At 52.7% G+C, this 26037-nt stretch overlaps 1 protein-coding gene across 1 annotated transcript; it reads left to right on the top strand.

Moving 5' to 3' along the window:
• The first annotated feature begins 17321 nt into the window (after nt 1-17321).
• LOC142289760 (uncharacterized) lies at nt 17322-21219 on the top strand. Its single transcript, XM_075333691.1, has 2 exons — nt 17322-17895; nt 20125-21219. The coding sequence occupies exons 1-2, from the start codon at nt 17322-17324 to the stop codon at nt 20685-20687; spliced, it is 1137 nt and encodes a 378-aa protein (XP_075189806.1). The 3' UTR covers nt 20688-21219.
• The last annotated feature ends 4818 nt before the right edge of the window (nt 21220-26037 follow it).

Here is a 26037-nt window from a genome sequence, read left to right as displayed (position 1 = left end):
TCCTGCTATCCATGTTCGCCGCGTCACTTCCTGTGACGCGGCGATCATCACATGATAACTCGTCACTTCCGGTTTCGGGTCCCGGACCGGAAATGACGTCAGGATCCGGAAAAAAAAGAGTATGCGGCGTTCGGCGCACATATCAGCTGTTTTTAACAGCTGACATGTGTGACTACAAGTTGCGGGTGGAATCGCTTCCACCTGCAACTTGTAACCCCTTACATCTCGCTGCCAAAGTCTGGCAGCGAGATGTATATGAGCGGGCATTACTATCACTTACCACCGCCCCCACCGAAAGTCACGTGCGTGATCACATGACTTTCGTTGGTTGCCATGGTAGCACAGGGTCATGTGATGACGCCTGTAGCTACCTTGAGTCACTTGCTCTCAGTGCCGGCATACTTCCGGCATTGAGGGTAAAGCAGTGTATCTGCAGATCTCAGCTGTGTAGCTGAGATCTGCAGATAGCGCAGAGCGAACGAATTGTTGATCCATACATCCCCCTAAAGGGACAAGTTTTAAAAAAAAAAAAAAAAAAAATAAATAAATAAATAAAAAAAAAAATAAAAATAATAAAATAAAAATAAATAAATAAAAAAAAAAAAAAAAAATATGTATACATATATACACATATTTGGTATCGCCACGTTCAGAAAAGCTTGATCTATCAAAATATAAAATCAATTAAAGAATAATAATGCTAATAATTTTATTCACTTGGGTAGCGCTGTCCACGGCGCTTTGTATGCATTGGCGACGCTGTCCCCATTGGAACTCACAATCTAGAGTCCCTAATCTGATTGTTAAATTTCATAGCAGCAAAAAAAAAACAAAAAAAAAAAAAAACACAAAACACCCAAAATTACGCTTTTGGTCACCGCATGTTTTGCGTAACATCCAATAACAGGCGATCAAAAGTAGCATCTGCGCAAAATGGTACCATTAAAAAATGTAAACTCGAGACGCAAAATAAGCAGTCATTGCGCCATAGATCCCAAAATGAGAACGCTACGGGTTTCGGAAAATGGCGCAAAACGTACGCCACTTTTATTGGGCGATCTTGTTAACACCATCAGGAGTAGCTCTGGTTAACCCCGCGTTTGTACAACATCAGGATGTAACGCAGCAGCGCCCGACTTACACAGGGACGTGTTCTACTGCTGTGTATCACAGCTGGGAACTCACCTAACACCAGATACAGTTAAAAAAAAAAAAAAAAAAAAAAAAAAAAAATATAAATAAAAATTCGCGCAAACAAATACGTCGATATCTGTTCCCTATCAGTGGAGCAAAACACAGTCAAAAAAGAAAAGAGAGTCAATTCGCAAAATACTGCAATACCATTTTCAACTCCTATAAAACCCATGTCGGTTCTCATTGGTGGAAGTACGACGAAGAATTTAGAAGATGCTTGGCATTCCAACCGTTGGGAAGTTAAGGCCACCGATTCGTGGCTTATGATGGCGCAAAAGTCCCACCAGTCGTTTCCAGGCCCACCAAACTTTTCCTCTCACCACGCTACACCTGGAGCTGCAAATGTCCGCAGACCAGGTCACTGTTGGCCTTTCAATGAAGCCCATCGCAGGTTTCAAGGACTCCGCAAATACAAGCACGAATGCTCATCGTGCGGAGGCAATCACACCTCCTCCAAATGCGATAAGCAACTAGACAGGCGTCACACTAGTCCCAAAGACTCCAGTGAACGTGCACGTGGTGGAGCCATTGCTAGAACGTTACCCCAATAAGGCTGCGGCCAACGCTATTAGGGACGGTTTCAACCACGGTTTCTTTATCCCCCTTTATGTTCTCCTCAGAACTAACCTTCGCCCCCAACCGCAAATCGGCCCGGGACCTCCCACAGGTCCTGGGGAACAAACTACTGAAGGAAGTGGCGTTAGGCCGACTAGCAGGCCCATTTATAGATTTACCATTCTTAAACCCTTGCGTTTCACCCCTAGGGATATTGCCTAAGAAAGAAAAGGGTGAATTTCGCCTCATACACTACTTGTCCTTCCCGGCTGGGCGGTCAGTCAATGACGGCATCCCCACAGAGGACTGAGCAGTTTCCTACGCATTTTTGACAAAGCGGTCGCACTGGTGCGAAAAGCAGGGTAAGGAGCACTAATGGCAAAATCGGACATAGCATCTGCCTTTCGCCCGCTACTAGTGCACCCCGATTGTCCCACCTGCTAGGGTGCTATTTCAACAAAAAATTCTGTACCACATGTGAATTACCATGGGTTGCTCCATATCCTGCTCACACTTCGAGCTCTTCAGCTCTTTCCTGGAATGGGTGGTTAAGGACGTAGCAAAGAATAAATTGGTCACCCATTATTTGGATGATTTCTTGTTCGTTTTCCCACACCAACTCTAAAGCATGCTCAAGCGCGTTAAAATCTGTCCAGGTCATAGCGGACAAGTTTGGGTTTCCGCTGTTGGCCAAAAAAACAGTTGGCCATGTGACCTGCCTTTTCATTTGAGAATCGAAATAGACTCAATTATCATGATGTTTCGGCTACCACTCGAAAAGGTTGAAAAAACCACATCGCTCATTGACGGGTTCTGCGCGGTTCGTAAGGTAACCCTGGCGCAAATGCAATCTCTATTAGGCTTGCTCGCCTTCGCCTTTAGAGTCATGTCCATGGGAAGGGGCTTTTCCCTGAGGCTCTGCCTGGCCACTAGGAGCATAACTGCCTCCCATCAAAGGATTTGCATCACCAGCGCTCTACGTGAGGAGGTCGGTGTATGGAGGTCCTTCATAGCTACTTACAATGGGCGTTCATGTTTCCAGGAACAGAAAGTTTCCAGCGCTGATATATCTATTTTCGGATGCTGCCGGGTCCACCGGATTCAGCGTTTACCTTGGTCCCAATTGGTACGCTAATCGCTGGCCCAACACATGGCACCTGTCTGGGTGGACAAAAAAAAAAAAAAAAAAAAACCTTTACTCGAGCTGTTCCCTATAATAGTAGCTACAAGTCTTTGGGCAGAAAAGTTGGCGAACAATCGGACCCGCTTCAGGACTGACTACATAAGTGTCGTCCACGCCGTTAACCACCTCGCATCTTCCTCACCACCGGTGATCAGCTTGCTACGATACTTAGTTCTTAAGTGCCTTGAACATAATATCTGGGTCAAGGCCAGCCACATACCGGGGATTGATAACACTATCGCTGATGCCTTATTGCATTTGATTTTCAGAAGTTTCGAGCATTGCACCCAGAATCTGACAACAATGGCCAAAAGTGTCCACAGTCCCTCTGGACGGCCCCGTGGACAGTTGATTCCGCTGGTTAAGGCATCCCATCAACGTGGCATTTGTATGGTAAGGCTTGGGACGAATGATTTCAATATAGTTCAACCGCTGCCTAGCCAGGTGTCCGCGGTTTTTCTTAGCAATTCCGTTGCTCGAGACATATCGCATCTGCATACCAGTGGCTTGCCGGGCACAGTAGCGTAGTAGCGGGTTGCAGGAATAGCCTCTCACTTTCAGGTTCGTGGATGGACCGATGGCACCAAGGCCTTTCTGTTCAAACAGGCCGTTAAAGGCTGGAAGCCCTGGTGCACGGAGAGCAGGAAGGCCAATTCATTCGCCATCCTTTCCGGCATAATAAACCAGCTAGGTGACGTTTGCACCAATGACAGCGAGGTCCTCTTGTTCTCGGCCGCATTCTCGCTAGCATTCTTCGGAGCCTTGACGGTCAGCGAATTAGTTAGCAGGTCCCTAGGTCGCACCGGTGGTCTGTTACGCGACAATGTTATAGTTTGCAATGGTGGAGTACGGGTTCGCATAAGGCGCTCCAAAATAGATCAGCTCGGTAGAGGAGTTTGGTTCCCTATTTTCCCGTTTTCAGGTATCCTATGTCCCATCCTCACCTTGCAGCGACACTTAGAGTCTTGGGTTCCCAATAAATTCTTCTTGGAGCACGCAGAGTGATCCCGCTCACGGTGACACAACTTTCGGCATTGCTTAAAATGTCTATTTCCTACCTGGACCTACAACCAGGAGATTATGGCATGCACTCCTTCCGCATCGACACGACAACCGAGGCAGCAAGGGCCAGCTTCATACCTATCCGTGCAGTCCTGTAGTTCCCTGCCACCAGTTGTCCACTGTTTGGCACGTTTATATATTACACAAAAAAAAAAAAAAAAAAAAATAAAATAAAATAAATTGTTAAATAAATATATGTATATCATTTCGGTTATCTAAACACCTTCAAACCTAAAGAAACATTAATACAATGATGTTTGCTGACACGATGATGGAAAATGTTTTGCATACAAGAGAGGTAACCGTTTTTCTTTTAGATCTGTCGAGACCTAGCATCTGGATCCTAGGTCACTCACACATATTCTGGGCAGCACGGCGGACTGAGTCGAGACCGGGTGGAAGCGTGCTGGGAGTTTGTGACCTCAAGTTTCACTGGAGAAGAGTTCGGGGCCTGGCCTGGGCCCAGGTCCTGCCCGTGGTAGTGAGCATATCCAGAGTAGCCACTGGCCTAGTAGTGCCGGTCATTCACGGGTGGAAATGACCTGGTAAATGTGAGGATCCAGGATCTGCTTGCGGTCATGCAAGTGGTCCTAGATAAGTTCAGCAGCTTCTTTCCTAGATAAGTTCAGCAGCTTCTTTAGCAACGTAGTGGGGGTATGGTCCAGTATATTACCGAGATTGAGTTGTACAGGGGCAAGGAACATAGCAGCTGTGGAAAGGTCAAGGCAACACGTTAATATGCAGATCGCCAAATTTATAGCGTCAGGAAGAGGGATAGTGCCGGGACACGAGATGCTGGAATCAGAGGTCAGCCGTTTGGTGCTAGAGGATGGTTGTAGCCTTAATGATATAGGCCTAGACAATTTCCTGTCGGACAGTAAGGACGGGGTTGAGCGGGCCATAAGGGCCCTGTGTGGGGGTCGCAGCTCAGGCTTGGGCCTTCGCCACTCCGTGGCCGGTGGAAGAGGGATTTGGTGAGAGCCAACCTGCCACGGACGGCCGTAGGCATCGGGCCTCCTCCCTCAGGTTTAAGGCGGATTTGTGCCTGTGGTTAAAGCTGTGGCCAAAATAACAAGCAACCCCCTTTTTATATCAAAATTGAATGGTGTTACGTGGATACCTTCAATAAAGAACAAAAGAAAGATATTCCATGTGTGGTCTCATTCATTGCGCGGTGGGGAGGGGGAACCGGTTGGTGGGTCTCGGCAGTCTGCAGGGCACTGCGGCCGATGCCGCTGCCCCTGACTGCTGAGCCCCTCGTTACGTCCCCCATGGTCACCTCTCCCTCCTTCCCATTGTGCAATGCCCCCCGCTGACCCCCCTTCCCTGCTGGGACCTCCTCCAGGGCATAAAAGCAGCCTCCGGAGTCCCTCCTTCCTCTTACCACAATCTGCCCTCAGGGTGAGCATCGCCCGCCCTCCCTCCCTTAAGAAGGTTCTGTTACAAGTTCGGAAGTCAAAGCCGGTGGAAGAGGTATTTGGAGAGCCAACCTGCCACGGACGGCCGTAGGCATCGGGCCTCCTCCCTCAGGTTTAAGGCGGTTTTGTGCCTATGGAAAAAGGTTATGGTTCAATTTCAAAGTCACAGCCGGTGGAAGAGGGATTTGGTGAGAGCCAACCTGCCACGGACGGCCGTAGGCATCGGGCCTCCTCCCTCAGGTTTAAGGCGGATTTGTGCCTGTGGTTAAAGCTGTGGCCAAAATAACAAGCAACCCCCTTTTTATATCAAAATTGAATGGTGTTACGTGGATACCTTCAATAAAGAACAAAAGAAAGATATTCCATGTGTGGTCTCATTCATTGCGCGGTGGGGAGGGGGAACCGGTTGGTGGGTCTCGGCAGTCTCAGTTTGTGGCAGTGCTGAGGAGTTGTTTGCGCTGGGCGGGTGAGCGCCCAGAGGATTATGGGTCCCATTCGTTCAGGATTGGGGCGGCTACCGAGGCTTCTCGTTGGGGTCTTGGAGATGACATGGTGAGACGGATTGGTCGGTGGGAGTCCTCTCGTTTTCGTGGTTATGTGCGCCCGCAGTTATTATCTCGTTGAGGGTTCTGATGGGGAGTTGTTTGTTTTGCCGTTAGGTTTTGTTGTTCTTTGTTGCAATCTGGAGTGCTGGTGTTGTTGTTAAAATTGTTTCCTTTATTGTAGGAGTGTGTCTGGTCTGGATCCTGGGGCACTCGTTCGTTTTTTGGGGGGCCCGTCGGGCCGACGCTCGCCCGAATGGTCGGCAGTTGGGTCTGGACAGGTCGCTGGCGTCGGTCAAGTGGATTGGAGTGCGGGGCATGGAATGGAGCAGGGTCGTGCCGGAATTCGAGTACTATTGCAGGATGGACAGACCCCCGAACGTGTTGGTTTTGCACGTGGGGGGGAATGACCTGGGTTCGCGGGCATCCCGCGATCTGATTCGGGACATTAAGATCGACCTACTGCGGTTGTGGGCAAGGTATCCGGGCCTGATAGTGGTGTGGTCGGATATTGTGGCCAGATTATGGTGGAGGGGGGCCCGGTCGGTTGAGAAGATTAATCGCGCCCGGGCACAAGTGAACAGGGTGGTTGCGCGTTTCGTGCGGAGAAACGGCGGCGTGGTGGTGAGGCATGTGGACCTGGAATCGGCGAAGTGGCAGTTTCGGAGAGGTGATGGGGTTCATCTTAATGACATTGGTTCTGATTTATGGGCCCTGGGTTTGCGGGATGGTGTGGAGCAAGCCTTGGGCGTGTGGCGGGTCCAGGCCACGTAAGGTGTCACGTGTCCTGTCCTGTGGCGGGGGTAGGTCTGGTCCAGAAGCGGTTGGAAGGGATTTGTAGCTGGACCGAGAGGCACTGTCTTGGTATGGTGTCTCTGGGTTCCGGGAAATTGCAGGCACGGGGTTCTGCAAAGTTTGGGGGGTATTAATCCGTGGGGTGATTAATACCTCATCTCTGGGTCGGAGTGTTGCGGCCAGGGATATTGGTGTAGGAAAGGGTTTCTGGACCGGGCCTACATAGGGTTTCATGTACCGTTTATTATTATGTGTTACCTATTATTGTGTGTTTGGGGTCGCCCGTTGGACGGCGCCCCCTTTGTGGTAGTATGTTAATAATAGGTAATAAAGGCTGCTGTGGCCAATTTGTTTAACCAAGTCGCATGCAGTCGGTGTATTATTTTTAGGTTAAGTTTTAAGGGGTATAGTAACCATCACGACCGGAAAATCCTTCCTCAGTGGTCAAGAAAGCCATGGACCCCATAGGGGGGAGGGGCGACATGACCAGAGGGAAGGGAGGGAGTGAGGGGTTAAAAAAGGTATAATGAGGTGAGGGGCATTATGGGAAGGTATAGGGGATTGGTGGAGAAAAGGATCCCTGTAGGGGAGGGGGGGGGAGTATAAAAGCGATGAGGGAGGGTCTTACCTCCCCTTTTGGAATCCGGACGGCGACAGATTCCCGCCCACCCTCCCTTTTTGCGTTTGTGAGTTTGTTTAACTATGTTCAAAAAAAAAAAAAAAAAGGAATTATTATAAAAGGAATGTATGTTTTGTCGCAGCAGCGGGGGTAGGTCTGGTCCAGAAGCGGTTGGAAGGGATTTGTAGCTGGACCGAGAGGCACTGTCTTGGTATGGTGTCTCTGGGTTCCGGGAAATTGCAGGCACGGGGTTCTGCAAAGTTTGGGGGGTATTAATCCGTGGGGTGATTAATACCTCATCTCTGGGTCGGAGTGTTGCGGCCAGGGATATTGGTGTAGGAAAGGGTTTCTGGACCGGGCCTACATAGGGTTTCATGTACCGTTTATTATTATGTGTTACCTATTATTGTGTGTTTGGGGTCGCCCGTTGGACGGCGCCCCCTTTGTGGTAGTATGTTAATAATAGGTAATAAAGGCTGCTGTGGCCAATTTGTTTAACCAAGTCGCATGCAGTCGGTGTATTATTTTTAGGTTAAGTTTTAAGGGGTATAGTAACCATTACGACCGGAAAATCCTTCCTCAGTGGTCATGTCGGGATGTGTGCGGTGATGTCGGGTGGTGTGCAGTGATGTCGTGGTGTGTGCGGTGATGTCGGAAGGTGTGCGGTGATGTCGGGAAGTGTGCGGTAATGTCGGGGTGTGTGCAGGAATGTCGGGGTGTGTGCATTGATGTCGGGGTGTGAGCGGTAATGTCGGGGTGTGCGCAGTGATGTCGGGGTGTGTGCGGTGATGTCGGGAGGTGTGCAGTAATGTCGGGAGGTGTGCGGTGATGTCGGGAGGTGTGCGGTGATGTCGGGAAGTGTGCGGTAATGTCGGGGTGTGTGCAGTGATGTCGGAAGGTGTGGGGTGATATCGGGAGGTGTGCGGTGATATCAGGAGGTGTGTCGTAATTTTGGGATGTGTGCTGTACTGTCGGGATGTGTGCGATAATGTAGGGATGTGTGCGGTGATGTCGGGCGGTGTGCAGTGATGTCGTGGTGTGTGCGGTAATGTCGGGATGTGTGCGGTAAAGTCAGGAGGTGTGCGGTGATGTTGAGAGGTGTGCGGTGATGTCGGGAGGAGTACGGTGATGTCGGGAGGTGTGCGGTGATGTCGTGATGTGTGTGGTAATGTCGGGAGGTGTGCGGTGATGTCGGGAGGTGTGCGGTGATGTCAGGAAGTGTGCGGTAATGTCGGGGTGTGTGCAATGATGTCGGGAGATGTGCGGTGATGTCGAGAGGTGTGCGGTAATGTCGGGAGGTGTGCGGTGATGTCGGGAGGTGTGCGGTGATGTCGGGAGGTGTGCGGTGATGTCGGGAAGTGTGCGGTAATGTCGGAATGTGTGCGGTGATGCCGGGAGGTGGGTGGTAATTTCAGGAGGTGTGCGGTGATGTCGGGATGTGTGCAGTGATGTCGGGAAGTGTGTGGTGATGTCGGGAGGAGTGAGGTGATGGCGGGAGGTGTGCGGTGATATCGGGAGGTGTGCGGTAATGTCGGGGTGTGTGCGGTGGTGTCGGGAGGTGTGCGGTGATGTCGGGAGGTGTGCGGTGATGTCAGGAAGTGTGCGGTAATGTCGGGGTGTGTGCAGTGATGTCGGAAGGTGTGGGGTGATATCGGGAGGTGTGCGGTGATATCAGGAGGTGTGTCGTAATGTTGGGATGTGTGCTGTACTGTCTGGATGTGTGCGATAATGTCGGGATGTGTGCGGTGATGTCGGGTGGTGTGCAGTGATGTCGTGGTGTGTGCGGTAATGTCGGGATGTGTGCGGTAATATCGGGAGGTGTACGGTGATGTTGGGAGGTGTGCGGTGATGTCGGGAGGTGTGCGGTGATGTAGGGAGGTGTGCGGTGATGTCGGGATGTGTGAGGTAATGTCGGGAGGTGTGCGGTGATGTCGGGAGGTGTGCGGTGATGTCGGGAGGTGTGAGGTGATGTCGGGAGGTGTGCGGTGATGTCGGGAGGTGGGTGGTAATTTCGGGAGGTGTGCGGTGATGTCGGGAAGTTTGTGGTGATGTCGGGAGGTGTGAGGTGATGGCGGGAGGTGTGCGGTGATGTCGGGGTGTGTGCGGTGATGTCAGAAGGTGTGCGGTGATGTCGGGAAGTGTGCGGTGATGTCGAGGTGTGTGCGTTGATGTCGGGAGGTGGGTGGTAATGTCGGGAGGTGGGCAGTGATGTCGGGATGTGTGCGGTGATGTCGGGAAGTGTGCAGTGATGTAGGAAAGTGTGCGGTGATGTCGGGAGGTGTGCGGTAATGTCGGGTGTGAGCGGTGATGTCGGGAGGTGTGCGGTGATGTCGGGAGGTGTTGCGGTGATGTCGGGATGTGTGCGGTGATGTCGGGAAGTGTGCGGTGATGTCGGGAGGTGTGCGGTGATGTCGAGAGGTGTGCGGTCATGTCGAGGTGTGTGCGGTGATGTCGGGAGGTGTGCGGTGATGTCGGGAGGTGTGCGGTGATGTCGGGAGGTGTGCGGTGATATCGGAAGGTGTGCGGTTATGTCGGGAGGTGTGCGGTGAAGTCGGGAAGTGTGCGGTGATGTCGGGAGGTGTGCGGTGATGTCTGGAGGTGTGGGGTGATGTCGGGCGGTGTGCGGTGATGTCGGGGTGTGTGCGGTGGTGTCGGGAGGTGTGCGGTGATGTCGGAAGGTGTGCGGTGATGTCGGGAAGTGTGCGGTAATGTCGGGGTGTGTGCAGGAATGTCGGGGTGTGTGCATTGATGTCGGGGTGTGAGCGGTAATGTCGGGGTGTGCGCAGTGATGTCGGGGTGTGTGCGGTGATGTCGGGAGGTGTGCAGTAATGTCGGGAGGTGTGCGGTGATGTCGGGAGGTGTGCGGTGATGTCGGAAAGTGTGCGGTAATGTCAGGGTGTGTGCAGTGATGTCGGAAGGTGTGGGGTGATATCGGGAGGTGTGCGGTGATATCAGGAGGTGTGTCGTAATTTTGGGATGTGTGCTGTACTGTCGGGATGTGTGCGATAATGTAGGGATGTGTGCGGTGATGTCGGGCGGTGTGCAGTGATGTCGTGGTGTGTGCGGTAATGTCGGGATGTGTGCGGTAAAGTCAGGAGGTGTGCGGTGATGTTGGGAGGTGTGCGGTGATGTCGGGAGGAGTACGGTGATGTCGGGAGGTGTGCGGTGATGTCGGGATGTGTGTGGTAATGTCGGGAGGTGTGCGTTGATGTCGGGAGGAGTACGGTGATGTCGGGAGGTGTGCGGTGATGTCGGGATGTGTGTGGTAATGTCGGGAGGTGTGCTGTGATGTCGGGAGGTGTGCGGTGATGTCGGGAGGTGTGCGGTGATGTCAGGAAGTGTGCGGTAATGTCGGGGTGTGTGCAATGATGTCGGGAGATGTGCGGTGATGTCGAGAGGTGTGCGGTAATGTCGGTAGGTGTGCGGTGATGTCGGGAGGTGTGCGGTGATGTCGGGAGGTGTGCGGTGATGTCGGGAGGTGTGCGGTGATGTCGGGAAGTGTGCGGTAATGTCGGAATGTGTGCGGTGATGCCGGGAGGTGGGTGGTAATTTCAGGAGGTGTGCGGTGATGTCGGGATGTGTGCGGTTATGTCGGGAAGTGTGTGGTGATGTCGGGAGGAGTACGGTGATGTCGGAAGGTGTGCGGTGATGTCGGGATGTGTGTGGTAATGTCGGGAGGTGTGCGGTGATGTCGGGAGGTGTGCGGTGATGTCGGGAGGTGTGCGGTGATGGCAGGAAGTGTGCGGTAATGTCGGGGTGTGTGCAATGATGTCGGGAGATGTGCGGTGATGTCGAGAGGTGTGCGGTAATGTCGGGAGGTGTGCGTTGATGTCGGGAGGTGTGCGGTGATGTCGGGAGGTGTGCGGTGATGTCGGGAGGTGTGCGGTGATGTCGGGAAGTGTGCGGTAATGTCGGAATGTGTGCGGTGATGCCGGGAGGTGGGTGGTAATTTCAGGAGGTGTGCGGTGATGTCGGGATGTGTGCGGTGATGTCGGGAAGTGTGTGGTGATGTCGAGAGGAGTGAGGTGATGACTAGAGGTGTGCGGTGATATCGGGAGGTGTGCGGTAATGTCGGGGTGTGTGCGGTGGTGTCGGGAGGTGTGCGGTGATGTCGGGAGGTGTGCGGTGATGTCGGGAGGTGTGCGGTGATGTCAGGAAGTGTGCGGTAATGTCGGGGTGTGTGCAGTGATGTCGGAAGGTGTGGGGTGATATCGGGAGGTGTGCGGTGATATCAGGAGGTGTGTCGTAATGTTGGGATGTGTGCTGTACTGTCTGGATGTGTGCGATAATGTCGGGATGTGTGCGGTGATGTCGGGTGGTGTGCAGTGATGTCGTGGTGTGTGCGGTAATGTCGGGATGTGTGCGGTAATATCGGGAGGTGTACGGTGATGTTGGGAGGTGTGCGGTGATGTCGGGACGTGTGCGGTGATGTCGGGATGTGTGAGGTAATGTCGGGAGGTGTGCGGTGATGTCGGGAGGTGTGCGGTGATGTCGGGAGGTGTGAGGTGATGTCGGGAGGTGTGCGGTGATGTCGGGAGGTGGGTGGTAATTTCGGGAGGTGTGCGGTGATGTCGGGAAATTTGTGGTGATGTCGGGAGGTGTGAGGTGATGGCGGGAGGTGTGCGGTGATGTCGGGGTGTGTGCGGTGATGTCAGGAGGTGTGCGGTGATGTCGGGAAGTGTGCGGTGATGTCGAGGTGTGTGCGTTGATGTCGGGAGGTGGGTGGTAATGTCGGGAGGTGGGCAGTGATGTCGGGATGTGTGCGGTGATGTCGGGAAGTGTGCAGTGATGTAGGAAAGTGTGCGGTGATGTCGGGAGGTGTGCGGTGATGTCGGGAGGTGTTGCGGTGATGTCGGGATGTGTGCGGTGATGTCGGGAAGTGTGCGGTGATGTCGGGAGGTGTGCGGTGATGTCAAGAGGTGTGCGGTCATGTCGAGGTGTGTGCGGTGATGTCGGGAGGTGTGCGGTGATGTCGGGAGGTGTGCGGTGATGTCGGGAGGTGTGCAGTGATATCGGGAGGTATGTGGTGATGTCGGAATGTGTGAGGTGATGTCGGGAGGTGTGCGGTGATGTCGGGAGGTGTGCGGTGATGTCGGGAGGTGTGCGGTGTTGTCGGGATGTGTGCAGTAATGTAGGGATGTGTGCGGTGATGTTGGGAGGTGTGCGGTGATGTCGGGAGGTGTGCGGTGATGTCGGGAGGTGTGCGGTGATGTCGGGAGGTGTGCGGTGATGGGACGTGTGCGGTGATGTCGGGAGGTGTGCGGTGATGTCGGGAGGTGTGCAGTGATGTCGGGAGGTGTGCGGTAATGTCGGGGTGTGTGCGGTGATGTCGGGAGGTGTGCGGTGATGTCGGGATGTGTGTGGTGATGTTGGGAAGTGTGCGGTGATGTCGGTAGGTGTGCGGTGATGTTGGGAGGTGTGCGGTGATGTCGGGAGGTGTGCGGTAATGTCGGGAGGTGTGCGGTGATGTTGGGAGGTGTGCGGTGATGTCGGGAGGTGTGCGGTAATGACGGGAGGTGTGCGGTGATGTCGGGATCTGTGCGGTGATGTCGGGAGGTGTGCGGTGATGTCGGAAGGTGTGCGGTTATGTCGGGAGGTGTGCGGTGAAGTCGGGAAGTGTGCGGTGATGTCGGGAGGTGTGCGGTGATGTCGGGAGGTGTGGGGTGATGTCGGGAGGTGTGCGGTGATATCGGGAGGTGTGCGGTGTTGACGGCATGTGTGCGGTGATGTAGGGATGTGTGCCGTGATGGCGGGAGGTGTGCGGTGATGTCGGGAGGTGTGCGGTAATGTCGGGAGGTGTGCGTTGATGTCGGGATGTGTGCGGTGATGTCGGGAGGTGAGCGGTGATGTCGGGAGGTGTGTGGTGATGTCGGGATGTGTGCGGTGATGTCGGGAAGTGTGCGGTGATGTCGGGAGGTGTGCGGTGATGTCGGGATGTGCGCGGTAATGTCGGGAGGTGTGCGGTGATGTCGGGAGGTGTGCGGTGATGTCGGGAGGTGTGCGGTGATGTCGGGAAGTGTGCGGTAATGTCGGGGTGTGTGCAATGATGTCGGGAGGTGTGCGGTGATGTCGAGAGGTGTGCGGTAATGTCGGGAGGTGTGCGGTGATGTCGGGAGGTGTGCTGTGATGTCGGGAGGTGTGCGGTGATGTCGGGAGGTGTGCGGTGATGTCGGGAGGTGTGCGGTAATGTCGGGGTGTGTGCGGTGGTGTCGGGAGGTGTGCGGTGATGTCGGAAGGTGTGCGGTGATGTCGGGAAGTGTGCGGTAATGTCGGGGTGTGTGCGGTGATGTCGGAAGGTGTGGGGTGATATCGGGAGGTGTGCGGTGATATCAGGAGGTGTGTCGTAATGTTGGGATGTGTGCTGTACTGTCTGGATGTGTGCGATAATGTCGGGATGTGTGCGGTGATGTCGGGTGGTGTGCAGTGATGTCGTGGTGTGTGCGGTAATGTCGGGATGTGTGCGGTAATATCGGGAGGTGTACAGTGATGTTGGGAGGTGTGCGGTGATGTCGGGAGGTGTGCGGTGATGTAGGGAGGTGCACGGTGATGTCGGGATGTGTGAGGTAATGTCGGGAGGTGTGCGGTGATGTCGGGAGGTGTGCGGTGATGTCGGGAGGTGTGCGGTGATGTCGGGAGGTGGGTGGTAATTTCGGGAGGTGTGCGGTGATGTCGGGATGTGTGCGGTGATGTCGGGAAGTTTGTGGTGATATCGGGAGGTGTGAGGTGATGGCGGGAGGTGTGCGGTGATGTCGGGAGCTGTGCGGTGATGTCGGGAGTTGTGCGGTGATGTCGGGAGGTGTGCGGTGTTGTCGGGATGTTTGCAGTAATGTAGGGATGTGTGAGGTGATGTCGGGAGGTGTGCGGTGATGTCGGGAGGTGTGCGGTGATGTCGGCAGGTGTGCGGTGATGTCGGGGTGTGTGCGGTGATGTCGGGAGGTGTGCGGTGATGTCGGGAGGTGTGCGGTGATGTCGGGAGGTGTGCGGTGATGGGACGTGTGCGGTGATCTCGGGAGGTGTGCGGTGATGTCGGGAGGTGTGCAGTGATGTCGGGAAGTGTGCGGTAATGTCGGGGTGTGTGCGGTGATGTCGGGAGGTGTGCGGTGATGTCGGGATGTGTGCGGTGATGTCGGGAGGTGTGCGGTGATGTTGGGAGGTGTGCCGTGATGTCGGGATGTGTGCGGTGATGTCGGGAAGTGTGCGGTGATGTCGGGAGGTGTGCGGTGATTTCGGGATGTGTGCGGTAATGTCGGGAGGTGTGCGGTGATGTCGGGAGGTGTGCGGTGATGTCGGGAGGTGTGCGGTGATGTCGGGAAGTGTGCGGTAATGTCGGGGTGTGTGCAATGATGTCGGTAGGTGTGCGGTGATGTCGAGAGGTGTGCGGTAATGTTGGTAGGTGTGCGGTGATGTCGGGAGTTGTGCGGTGATGTCGGGAGGTGTGCGGTGATGTCGGGAGGTGTGTGGTGATGTCGGGAAGTGTGTTCAGAGCACGGTATCTTGTATGCCGTAGCGACCGCATGATAACACAGGCCTCACTATTTGGTTGTGAATTTGGTTACCATTTTATTCAGGTGTAGAAAGGGTTAACAAATTTTCAGTCAGTGGCTCTGAGGTGTTCTGGCTCTGACAGGTTTAGTCTGGTTTTTGTGCGCCCGTTTTTCTGCCAGCTGATTGGATCAGCTGGCAGAAAGTGCGGGTAATTTTAACTATAAAAGTAGCTGCTTTCCATCAGCTGGCTGTCAGAAGAATTGAAGATCAAGAAGAACAGCTGATGGAGAGCCTGCTACAAGAGTTCATGAAGAGGGCGAGCGAGGACGGTGGAGAAGCCTGGCTTAAACAGTGCCTGGCGGTGCGCAGGCGGCCAGCAGAAGCTGAGGAAGAGATGGACTGCGACGCTGCGGTGATTCAACTCACCGCTCCTGAGGAGATGGCAGCGCTGACTGAGGAAATCCCTGCAAGGAGGAGGTCCCAGAGACGCAGCAGCTTCCTCCCCCCGACGTCATGGTCCAGAGAAGAGGTGAATGCCGGCGCGGAGTTATCACCGCCCATCTTGTCTGCCGGGACTTCAGCACGTCATCCTCCTGCACCCGGTCATGTGTCCAGGAAGAGTGGATCATCTAGTCAGCGCCGTCGTAAAAGCGCGGCGCTGACCCAGGAATTTGAAAATCCTAGCAGGAGCAGGGCTGCACCGGCAAGTGTGAGCGTGCCGGAGGCCGGAAGAGCGACGGGGGCCCCCTGGTCTGACTCCCCGTCTGAAGAAGATGATCTGCCAGCTGGAGCCAGAGAACAGGATCTGCAGCGTGGCTCAGCTGTAGAAGCTGGAATTCCAGAGGAGGGCCGAGGATCGCAGAGCAGAAGGAGGGGTGAGCTGTTCAATGTTCCCCTGTCTGTCTCGTGTGTCGACCCTCTGTCTGTTAGTATGGAGTCTGTAGTTAGGAAGGTGTTAGGCTAAGTTCACACATCCTGTGTTTTGCATCAGTCACAATCCGTCGCCTTGGGGAATTACGGTACCCTGCAAAATTTTTTGCAGGAATCCTGTATTTCCCCATAGACTTATATTAGCGACGGATTGCGACTGATGACCCTGCGTTGCATCCGCTGCGTCGCGGTCCGTCGTTTTTGACTGACCGCTGAACGGGGAGCAACGCAGAATGTAACGTTTTTCGGGCCGTCAAAATTAACGCGCCGCGCAGGAATCCGTCGCCATCCGCCACACTTGCAATGTATGTCTATGGTGCAGGATTCCGTTGTAATCCGTCTTACAACGGAATCCTGCGCAGGATTCCGTCATGCTCTACTGAGCATGCCCAGCATGCTTGGCACGCCCACTGGGCTGTCCCAAACACAGACGGATCATGACTGATCCGTCAAAAAACGGACGCACAGCGGATGTAACGGACGCAACTGATCGGTTTTTTCACAGGATTCCTGTGAAAGGAATCCTGTGAAAAACACATCAGTTGCATCAGTTGACATCTTGAAAATGACTGATCCGTTGCTGACGGACCTGACGGATTGAAAACACAGGATGTGTGAACTTAGCCTTAGGAGAATTGTTAGCAGGGGGAGGGACGCCTAGGGGGGGTAGTGCAGCCCCTATTGGTAGTCAGGAGTCCATGTCATTGCCTGGCTATTTATTTAAAGAGGCATTGACATGTGACTTGTCTCCCCTGGGTTTTCATCTGCCGCAGCCAGTTAAAGAAAAGATTTATAGGGGGGAATTTATTGATTTATTTTCACTGCTTCCGTCTAATAGAGAAAATGTTAATAAAGAGGATAAGACGGATTTGGATGATAAGAAGAAAGGTCCCCTTAGATCTTTTCCTAACTGGCTGCAGGCATTTTGCATCTTTTCCTCTGTTTTAGGGGAAAGGAACCCTTCTGTTTGTTCGGGGTTATTTCAGCACCTTGACAGCATACTGGAAGCTTATCGCAGCTTCGGCGGTCAGGCATGGCTGACTTATGATGAGAGTTTTCGTCAGAAGTTAGCCATCCATCGCAGTGTGCTGTGGGGTCAAAAAGACATCGGTCTTTGGCTGAATCTGATGCTTCCTCAGAGAAGCCAGTTTAGTAGACAGAGTACTAATAATTCTACTGTTAGTAAAGGATTTTGTTTCGCTTACAATGAATCAAATTGTAAGTTTGTTCAGAGCACGGTATCTTGTATGCCGTAGCGACCGCATGATAACACAGGCCTCACTATTTGGTTGTGAATTTGGTTAACATTATTCAGGTGCAGAAAGGGTTAACAAATTTTCAGTCAGTGGCTCTGAGGTATTCTGGCTCTGACAGGTTTAGTCTGGTTTTTGCGCGCCTGTTTTGCTGCCAGCTGATTGGATCAGCTGGCAGAAAGTGCGGGCAATTTTAACTATAAAAGTAGCTGCTTCCGTCAGCTGGCTGTCAGAAGAATTGAAGATCAAGAAGAACAGCTGATGGAGAGCCTGCTACAGGAGTTCATGAAGAGGGCGAGCGAGGACGGCGGAGAAGCCTGGCTTAAACAATGCCTGGCGGTGCCCAGGCGGCCAGAAGAAGCTGAGGAAGAAATGGACTGCGACGCTGCGGTGATTCAACTCACCGCTCCTGAGGAGATGGCAGAGCTGACTGAGGAAATCCCTGCAAGGAGGAGGTCCCAGAGACGCAGCAGCTTCCTCCCCCCGACGTCATCGTCCAGAGAAGAGGGGAATGCCGGAGCGGAGTTATCGCCGCCCATCTTGTCTGCCGGGACTTCAGCACGTCATCCTCCTGCACCCGGTCATGTGTCCAGGAAGAGGAAGAGTGGATCATCTAGTCAGCGCCGTCGTAAAAGCGCGGCGCTGACCCAGGGATTTGAAAATCCTAGCAGGAGCAGGGCTGCACCAGCAAGTGTGAGCGTGCCGGAGGCCGGAAGAGCGACGGGGGCCCCCTGGTCTGACTCCCCGTCTGAAGAAGATGATCTGCCAGCTGGAGTCAGAGAACAGGATCATCAGCGTGGCTCAGCTGCAGAAGCTGGAATTCCAGAGGAGGGCCGAGGATCGCAGAGCAGAAGGAGGGGTGAGATGTTCAATGTTCCCCTGTCTGTCTCGTGTGTCGACCCTCTGTCTGTTAGTATGGAATCTGTAGTTAGGAAGGTGTTAGGAGAATTGTTAGCAGGGGGAGGGACGCCTAGGGGGGGTAGTGCAGCCCCTATTGGTAGTCAGGAGTCCATGTCATTGCCTGGTTATTTATTTAAAGAGGCATTGACATGTGACTTGTCTCCCCTGGGTTTTCATCTGCCGCAGCCAGTTAAAGAAAGGATTTATAAGGGGGAATTTATTGATTTATTTTCTCTGCTTCCGTCTAACAGAGATAATGTTAATAAAGAGGATAAGACGGAGTTGGATGATAGGAAGAAAGGTCCCCTTAGATCTTTTCATAACTGGCTGCAGGCATTTTGCATCTTTTCCTCTGTTTTAGGGGAAAGGAACCCTTCTGTTTGTTCGGGGTTATTTCAGCACCTTGACAGCATACTGGAAGCTTATCGCAGCTTCGGCGGTCAGGCATGGCTGACTTATGATGAGAGTTTTCGTCAGAAGTTAGCCATCCATCGCAGTATGCTGTGGGGTCAAAAAGACATCGGTCTTTGGCTGAATCTGATGCTTCCTCAGAGAAGCCAGTTTGGTAGACAAAGTATTAATAATTCTACTGTTAGTAAAGGATTTTGTTTCGCTTACAATGAATCCAATTGTAAGTTTGCATCTAACTGCAGATTTCGGCATGAGTGCTCCTTTTGCGGGGGCAATCATGCCGTCATCAAATGCTTTAAGAAACAGAATCAGAATAACCAGCAACAACACAACAGTAAAGAGCCCATTTTTAAAGGCGGCGACTCTAGTGAGGTTACAAAACATGCTGGGATGGTTAAGGCGCTCCCTAGACAGACAGAAGGCTGATACTAAGGGATTATCATCTTCGGGTTCTTATATTAGTTTGGCACATCAGCTTAAGGAAGATTTGTTTATGTGGCGGTACTTTTTCGGCGGGAGTTTTGAACTTTCCTACGTTTTGTAGTTGTTTTTGGTCAGGGTGAGTACGGTTTTTTGTCAAGGTGAATTCGTATTTGAGTTTTGGCGCAATTATTGGAAGGTTATTGTTGTGACGGTCAGTAGTACGGGAATGTCCTTATTTCCAGTTTTGCGGTTGGTTGAGGTCTGGGGTAAGTTGTGGTCAAATCGAAGGATGCTGTTGGTATCAGATAGCAGGAATCAGACAGGGTTACTAAGTTGGACAATGCTTTGTCTCTGCAGGATCGGGAAGAACTTTTTTGTATGGAACCGATGGCAATTTCTCTCGGGAGCCCGTGCCCAGAAGCTTTATGGATTGTAGTGATGGCTTAGTTGTTTCGGCTATTAAGAGGTCTATTGCTGATTCAACATGGGCCAGGTATTCGGCCGCATGGTTAGAATGGCAGAATTTTTGTGTTTTTCATAAAGTGGATTGTTTTCAGAGTAATGTGGGTTTAGCGCTTGAATTTCTGGATTTTTTGATGAGAAAGAATTTAGCGGTGGGGTCAGTTTCTAATATTTTTTCAGGTGTGTCTTTTTTCTTGAGATTGCATGGTCTGTTGTCATTGAAGAGTTTTTTCCCAGTTCAACAGGCATTGAAAGGTTATAGGAAAAGGACGTGGAAGCCGGATAATCGTAGACCTATTTCTCTTAAGTTATTGCTCTCATTGTGGAATGTGTTGCCATATATTTGCGTTAATGACTTTGAGTCAATGGTGTTTAGGGTGGCATTCGTTTTAGCATATTTTGGAGCTTTTAGGATTAGTGAGTTAGTTTCTGTTAGTAGGAGTCGGTTGTCAGGATTGATGTTTTCAGATGTTTTTGTTACTGATAAGTCGTTGAGGATTTGTATTGGTAGGTCTAAGTCTGATCAGGATGGTTTGGGATCAAACGTTAGGTTATTTCGGATAAAGAATTCAGTTATTTGTCCTGTCTCCAATGTTAACAATTGGCTTCAGATTAGACCTCCATTTGATGGGGCGTTTCTTATCCATCAGGATGGGAGTCCGGTGACAGTGTTTCAGTTTAATTCAGTTTTTTAAAAAATCCTTGATTAAACTGAATCTAGAGCATCTTAAACTGTCATCCCATTCTTTTCGTATAGGGGCAGCTACAGAAGCAGCCATAAGGGGGTTACCGGCTAGTAAAATTATGGGGATTGGGAGATGGGAGTCAAAGCGTTACAAAATTTATGTCCGTCCAAGGTTGTTAGTATAAAATTTCTTTTTCTTTTTTGTAGGTCCCATTGTCATTTGGATAGTGGGACACTCTTACATATTTTGGGCCAAGAGAAGAGCATCAGGAAGGTCATATGGAGAGAATTTAGCCATTAATATTGAACATTTTAACATTTTGTGGTACAGCGTTAGAGGTATGAGATGGGACGGACTGATGAAGGAGATGAGCTGTTTAAAAACATTGTGGCCTTCTCCAAATTTAATCATTTTGCACTTGGGTGGGAATGATATTGGAAAAGTGAAAACTCTTGATCTGATTGCTGCCATGCGAAGAGACCTTTCAATCATTAGGTCATGGTTTCCTGATGCGGGTTTGGTCTTTTCCGAAATCGTTCCCCGTTTGCAGTGGCATTGTGACAGGCTGAGGTTTCGGGAGCGGATTCGGAAAAGGGTAAACCGTGCCATGGAAAGGTTTTTACCAGTTATAAATGGGTCAACCTACAGACATCTTGATCTGGAAGGTTTTCTGAGTGGCCTTTACAGGGATGATTTAGTCCATCTGTCAGACGTGGGATTGGACATATTCAATTTAGGGCTCCAAAATTGTATCGAGAAATGGCTGTGATATTTGTTAGTGGGGGTGGGCCAAGGACTGTTAGTCCTTGGCGTTTGGGTAAAGTCGCCAGTTTTACTGGCGGACTGGTTATTTATGGTGTATGGTTATGGAAGAATTTTAATAAAATATTGGTTTTAATTATTTATTAATTAATTTATTTATTATGTAACCCTTAATAAATGTCACGGCCATTTTATGCCATTTACTTTATTCAAGTGTGGTGTCTTTAATTTAATGGGTAGGCCTTGTGTTGTCATGTTCAGAGCACGGTATCTTGTATGCCGTAGCGACCGCATGATAACACAGGCCTCACTATTTGGTTGTGAATTTGGTTAACATTATTCAGGTGCCGAAAGGGTTAACAAATTTTCAGTCAGTGGCTCTGAGGTATTCTGGCTCTGACAGGTTTAGTCTGGTTTTTGCGCGCCTGTTTTGCTGCCAGCTGATTGGATCAGCTGGCAGAAAGTGCGGGCAATTTTAACTATAAAAGTAGCTGCTTCCGTCAGCTGGCTGTCAGAAGAATTGAAGATCAAGAAGAACACCCACCCTCCCCCCCTGGAGAAAGACTACTTCATGAACTGCTCTCGTCGTGACATTTGTTAGTGGGAAAGTCGCCAGTTTTACTGGTGGACTGGTTGGTTATGTACTTCTTTTTGAAAGTATTGGGTAAAGTCGCCAGTTTTACTGGCGGACTGGTTATTTATGGTATATGGTTATGGAAGAATTTTAATAAAATATTGGTTTTAATTATTTATTAATTAATTTATTTATTATGTAACCCTTAATAAATGTCACGGCCATTTTATGCCATTTACTTTATTCAAGTGTGGTGTCTTTAATTTAATGGGTAGGCCTTGTGTTGTCATGCATCTAACTGCAGATTTCGGCATGAGTGCTCCTTCTGCGGGGGCAATCATGCCGTCATCAAATGCTTTAAGAAACAGAATCAGAGTAACCAGCAGCAACACAACAGTAAGGCTATGTGCGCACGTTGCGTAAAAACATGCAGTTACGCTGCGCTTTGTAGCGCAGCGTAACTGCATGCGTCCTGCGGCCCCTGCACAGTCTATGGAGATTGTGCAGGGGCCGTGCGCACGTGGCGTCTAAGAGCGCAGCGCTTCGGCTACTGCCGAAGCGCTGCGCAAAAAGAAGTGACATGTCACTTCTTTCCTGCGCTTTGCCGGCAGCTCCTGCTCTGTCTATGGCAGGAGCTGCAGGCAGAGCGCATGGAATCGGCGCTCACTACGGACATTTCTGCAGCGATCTAAAGCGCACATGTGCTCTTCAGATCGCTGCAGAAATTTCTGCAGGGCTTGTACGCAACGTGCGCACATAGCCTAAAGAGCCCATTTTTAAAGGCGGCGACTCCAGTGAGGTTACAAAACATGCTGGGATGGTTAGGGCGCTACCTAGACAGACAGAAGGCTGATACTAAGGGATTATCATCTTCGGGTTCTTATATTAGTTTGACACATCAGCTTAAGGAAGATTTGTTTAAGAAAGCCATGGAACCCATAGGGTGGAGGGGCGACATGACTAGAGGGAAGGGAAGGAGTGATGGGGTTAATGGAAACAGGAATGGTTTGTTTATAAGGCAGAATAAGGGGATTGGTGGGTAGGAGGAGTTCCCTGGAGGAAGAGGTGGGACAGTTGAGGGGTGTAAGTAAAGGACTTTGACTTACCCCCTCTCTCTTGACTTCCGGATATGGAACGATACGGACGTGCGACAGGATGGCTGCTACCCGAGACCAGCGGATTCATCATGGCAGTGCACGGGCCCCTGGCAGCGCGGTCCCACGTCTTGGCTGCTGGGGGTTAACCCGTTGGCACTTTCCCCTCGCTCCCCTGTCAGCTGCGGGCGGCGCCCCCCCCTCCCTCATATCTCAGGTACTTGCCGTGTGCGGGGGGAGCGAGGAGGAGATGCGAGAGCCCCTTCGGGGACCCTCTGCGGTAGGATGTGGGCAGGGCAGTACTCAGCTGCTGCTCCGGCCGCGGGAGGAATCTCCATCCGGGTCGCGGCAGCCGGGAGGGGGGCGTGGCTTGTCTGCGGCCTACTTCCGGTCCGAGCCGCGGCCTGGATTGCTGGATGCGGCGGCTCCCGGACGGGGAGAGCGCCCGGCGGTGACAGAGGCCAGCTTTACCCCTCGCGGAAAGCGGGGGGGGCCGCGGAGCTGCAGCCAGTGGTGGGTCCGGCACCAGGGCAGGCGGGCCTGGGGCGACGGGTGCCCAGGAGGCGTCGGTGAGTGGGGGTGACGGCAGGGGCCCTGCAGTTCCTGCTTGGTCACCCAGATCAGGTTGCAGCTCCCGGCCGCGGCGGTCTCCCCCAGGAGGGGGAGGGCCCAGCGGACAGAGGCTTTCATGGGGCCCAGGAGGGCTGGATGCGGCGGCTCCTGGCCAGGAGAGCGCCCGGCGAGGACTGAGGCCAGCGTTACCCCCCCTTCCCCGCGGGTGGAGGGGGGGGGGCTGGGGGGCTGCAGCCAGCAGGGGGTCCGGCACCAGGGCAGGCGAGCATGGTGCGACGGATGCCCGGGAGGCGTCGGTATGGGGGGGTGACGGCGGGGGCCCTGCGGTCCCCGCCTGGTCACCCAGAGCAGGCGTGCAGCTCCCGGCAGCGGCGGTCTCCCCCAGGGGGGGAGGGCCCGGCGGACGGATGCCTTCTGGGCCCAGGAGGGCAGGAGGCTGGCGGCTCTGGATGGGAGTCTGCTGGCAGCGGGTCGGGCCACAGGTACCCCCCTGTCCTTGCAGGTAGCAAGGTGGGGGTCAGGCCAGAAGATAAGGCCCGCGGTGGCAGCCCGTGGGACGGGACGGTTTCCGGGGTTGTCGCCGCGGGACAGAAGATGGAGCTTGGAGGATGGTGCCCACGCGGCGTACCAGGAGGACGGCCGTGGTGGTGGCAGCGCTTCGGCGGCGTCTGCGTTACATGAGCCAGAGGCGGTCGGCTCCAGCGAGGAGGAGGAGGAAGCAGCGACGGATGAATCAGACATCCGGATGGCGTGATTTTTTATTCCAGAATACGCCGGGTCGCGGTCGGGTGAGACGGCCGTGGATTTGGCAGGGTTGGGGGGGGCGGCTGCGGACACGGCAGCGCCGAGTGGGTTTGTGTTTTGACCAGGTATGGGGTTTACTGCAGTGGTGTATACGGTTGTGGAGAGTGCGCATGCACCGCCGGCGGCATGGACGGGATCGGTGGTTAGTAGGCGCAGGTGCAGCAGGCAGAGTGAGGGCGCATGAGGCGGCAGGGGAGCATTTTCGGGCAGAGGCGGCAAGTGCAGTGACAGAGTGAGTGGTGATGAACGAAGAGGGGGATGAGGTGGTGCGTCTGGCTGACAGTGGCCAAGTGTGAGAGGTATGGGTGCTTCAAAGGCCCGCTGGGGGGGGCTCACTTGCTGGAGTAGGTGAGGGATACGATTTGAATAGGGAACGTGTAGCAATAGTTTCGCTGCCCCCCCCCCGGGAACAGTTTCACCTGGATTAGGTTAAGCCAAGTGATTCCAGGAAGGATAAGTAGAGGGAGGGGAGCGCCGGTGGAGGCTCACCCTCGTACATTTGCAACGTGGCTGCGGGCATTTGCGTTTTTTGGCAAGGGTATCGGGGGAAGGAATTGGGTAATTGGTTCGGCATGGTTCGGTTATATGGATCCATTTGGGGTGGCTTGTTAGGTCATATGGCGGTTTAGTCTGGCTTCAGTACGCCGAGTAATTTCAGCAAGGGAAGGTGTTGCGTGCCAGTATGCGGTAGGATCATACGGGTACATCCTTATGGCTGCAGTGGATGGCGGCTCCTAGTCAGCCCCCCCCCCCTTTTTGGGGGGGTAGTTGGCTGTTCGGGGCTTGGAACCCCGGCGACACGGACGATGAGGGTTTTTGGGGGGATAGAATGATGGGTGGTGCAGATTTGGCGCGGATGGTTGTCTTAAGCATAAGTGTTGGGTTGTGGTAAGGAACATAGTAACTCTGCGTCTTTCTATTTATATTGGTGGATCTTTGCCTCCTTATTGGAAGTTTGCGCTGGGCTAGGGGACACCTGGTGGTTGGCACTGGAAAGAGGGGTCAGGAAGTGGCGTTGGGCAGGATGGGTGGGCCATTCGGGGCCCTCCTTGTCACGATTGGGTTTCTCTGTTGGGGGGTAGTGCCGGAAATGAGCCGTATATGGATGTATATATTTCAGCTTGTTCAAAACGTATCTTATCTGGAGGAGTCATCGGTGTATGCCTGCTTGGCTCCAGAATTGTCGGCGGTTTATTATGTGTCGTTTGACAGAGGGTGGGATTTGGTAAAGGCGGTGAGCCGTGGAGCAGCGATGGCAAAGGCGGATTGGAGGCGGCATTTAGGTTGTTACTGGTCCACCCTGCTAGCTAGCAGTTCTGGTGCTGCGGTGGGGAGGGGAGTTATTATTATGTTGATCGGTGGGTGCTAATGGGTTTTTGTCCCATTTTATGTTCCTTTGGAGGCGGTTATTTCTTGGTGGAGTGGTTTGTGCGTGGTGTGTCCCAGCTTACACCTCTTATTCATTATAGGTTGATTCTCTTTACATCGGGTTGGCGGGTTGATGATTCGTTGAGGTTGATTGTTTCATTGCAGATGGTGATGGATACTCTTTTGGGCCTGTTGGCGCAGGCGAAGACTGAGAGTCCAACGCCAGTGATACGGTTTGTGAGGGATAAAGTTTGATGTTATGGTCAGAGGGGTAGGATTCGTGGGTAATGGTGTGGTCCTATGGGCTGCGATAGAGGCAGTTGGGTCAGCTAAGACGGTGCGGTTTCAGGCGGTGCAGTCTTTGCAGGGGCGGTCGAACCACGGGTGCAGAGTTACGCCGCTGGGGTGCGTGTCTGCTGGACGGCTGGCGATGGCTGCGCCAAGGGTGCAGCCATCGGATCATTTGTGTGTGGTCACGAGGGAGATCAATGATGATCTGATGGTGTAGGAGGTTTTCTTACGGCGATTTAGTGGCCGCGGATTGTGGCTGGGTAAGGTGGTACCTGATGGAACGTAGCTGCGGTACTCGGAGGCAGCGGGTCCAGTTGTTTTCTGGTTGGGCATTGTGGGGTAGCGCTTCCAATCGGTGGTAGTAGTCGGGTTGTGGAGGTTGGCAGTTTTTTCCAAGAGGAAGGTGTGCTGTCATTCTGACAGTTGGTGGAGAATTCGATTAATAGTTGGTTTGCTAATCCTGGTGCCAAGGGTGGCGTACTTGCGACAGTTGGTTTCTCAATTGTATGCGTTTTAAAAAAAAAAAAATGTTATGCGTGGCGCAACCAGTACTGGGGTTCGCCAAGGGAATAGCAGCTGCTTTGTTTCCTTCCAGTTCTGCAAGTCTCGGGAGTTGAGGCCGGGTAGCAGATGAGGTGGGCACGGTGTGTCCG

Source organism: Anomaloglossus baeobatrachus, chromosome 2 (assembly GCF_048569485.1).
Source record: "Anomaloglossus baeobatrachus isolate aAnoBae1 chromosome 2, aAnoBae1.hap1, whole genome shotgun sequence".
Classification (NCBI taxonomy): domain Eukaryota; kingdom Metazoa; phylum Chordata; class Amphibia; order Anura; family Aromobatidae; genus Anomaloglossus; species Anomaloglossus baeobatrachus.
The sequence above is the reverse complement of the archived record's forward strand: the minus strand, read 5'-3'. Positions and strand labels throughout refer to the sequence as shown.

Bases quoted from the DNA above. Each gene is read 5' to 3' on its own strand.
- LOC142289760 (XM_075333691.1), top strand. From the start codon at position 17,322: ATGAAGAGGGCGAGCGAGGACGGCGGAGAAGCCTGGCTTAAACAATGC. The intron at 17,896-20,124 runs GTGAGATGTTCA...TCTTTTTTGTAG, and splicing joins ATCGCAGAGCAGAAGGAGGG to GTCCCATTGTCATTTGGATA.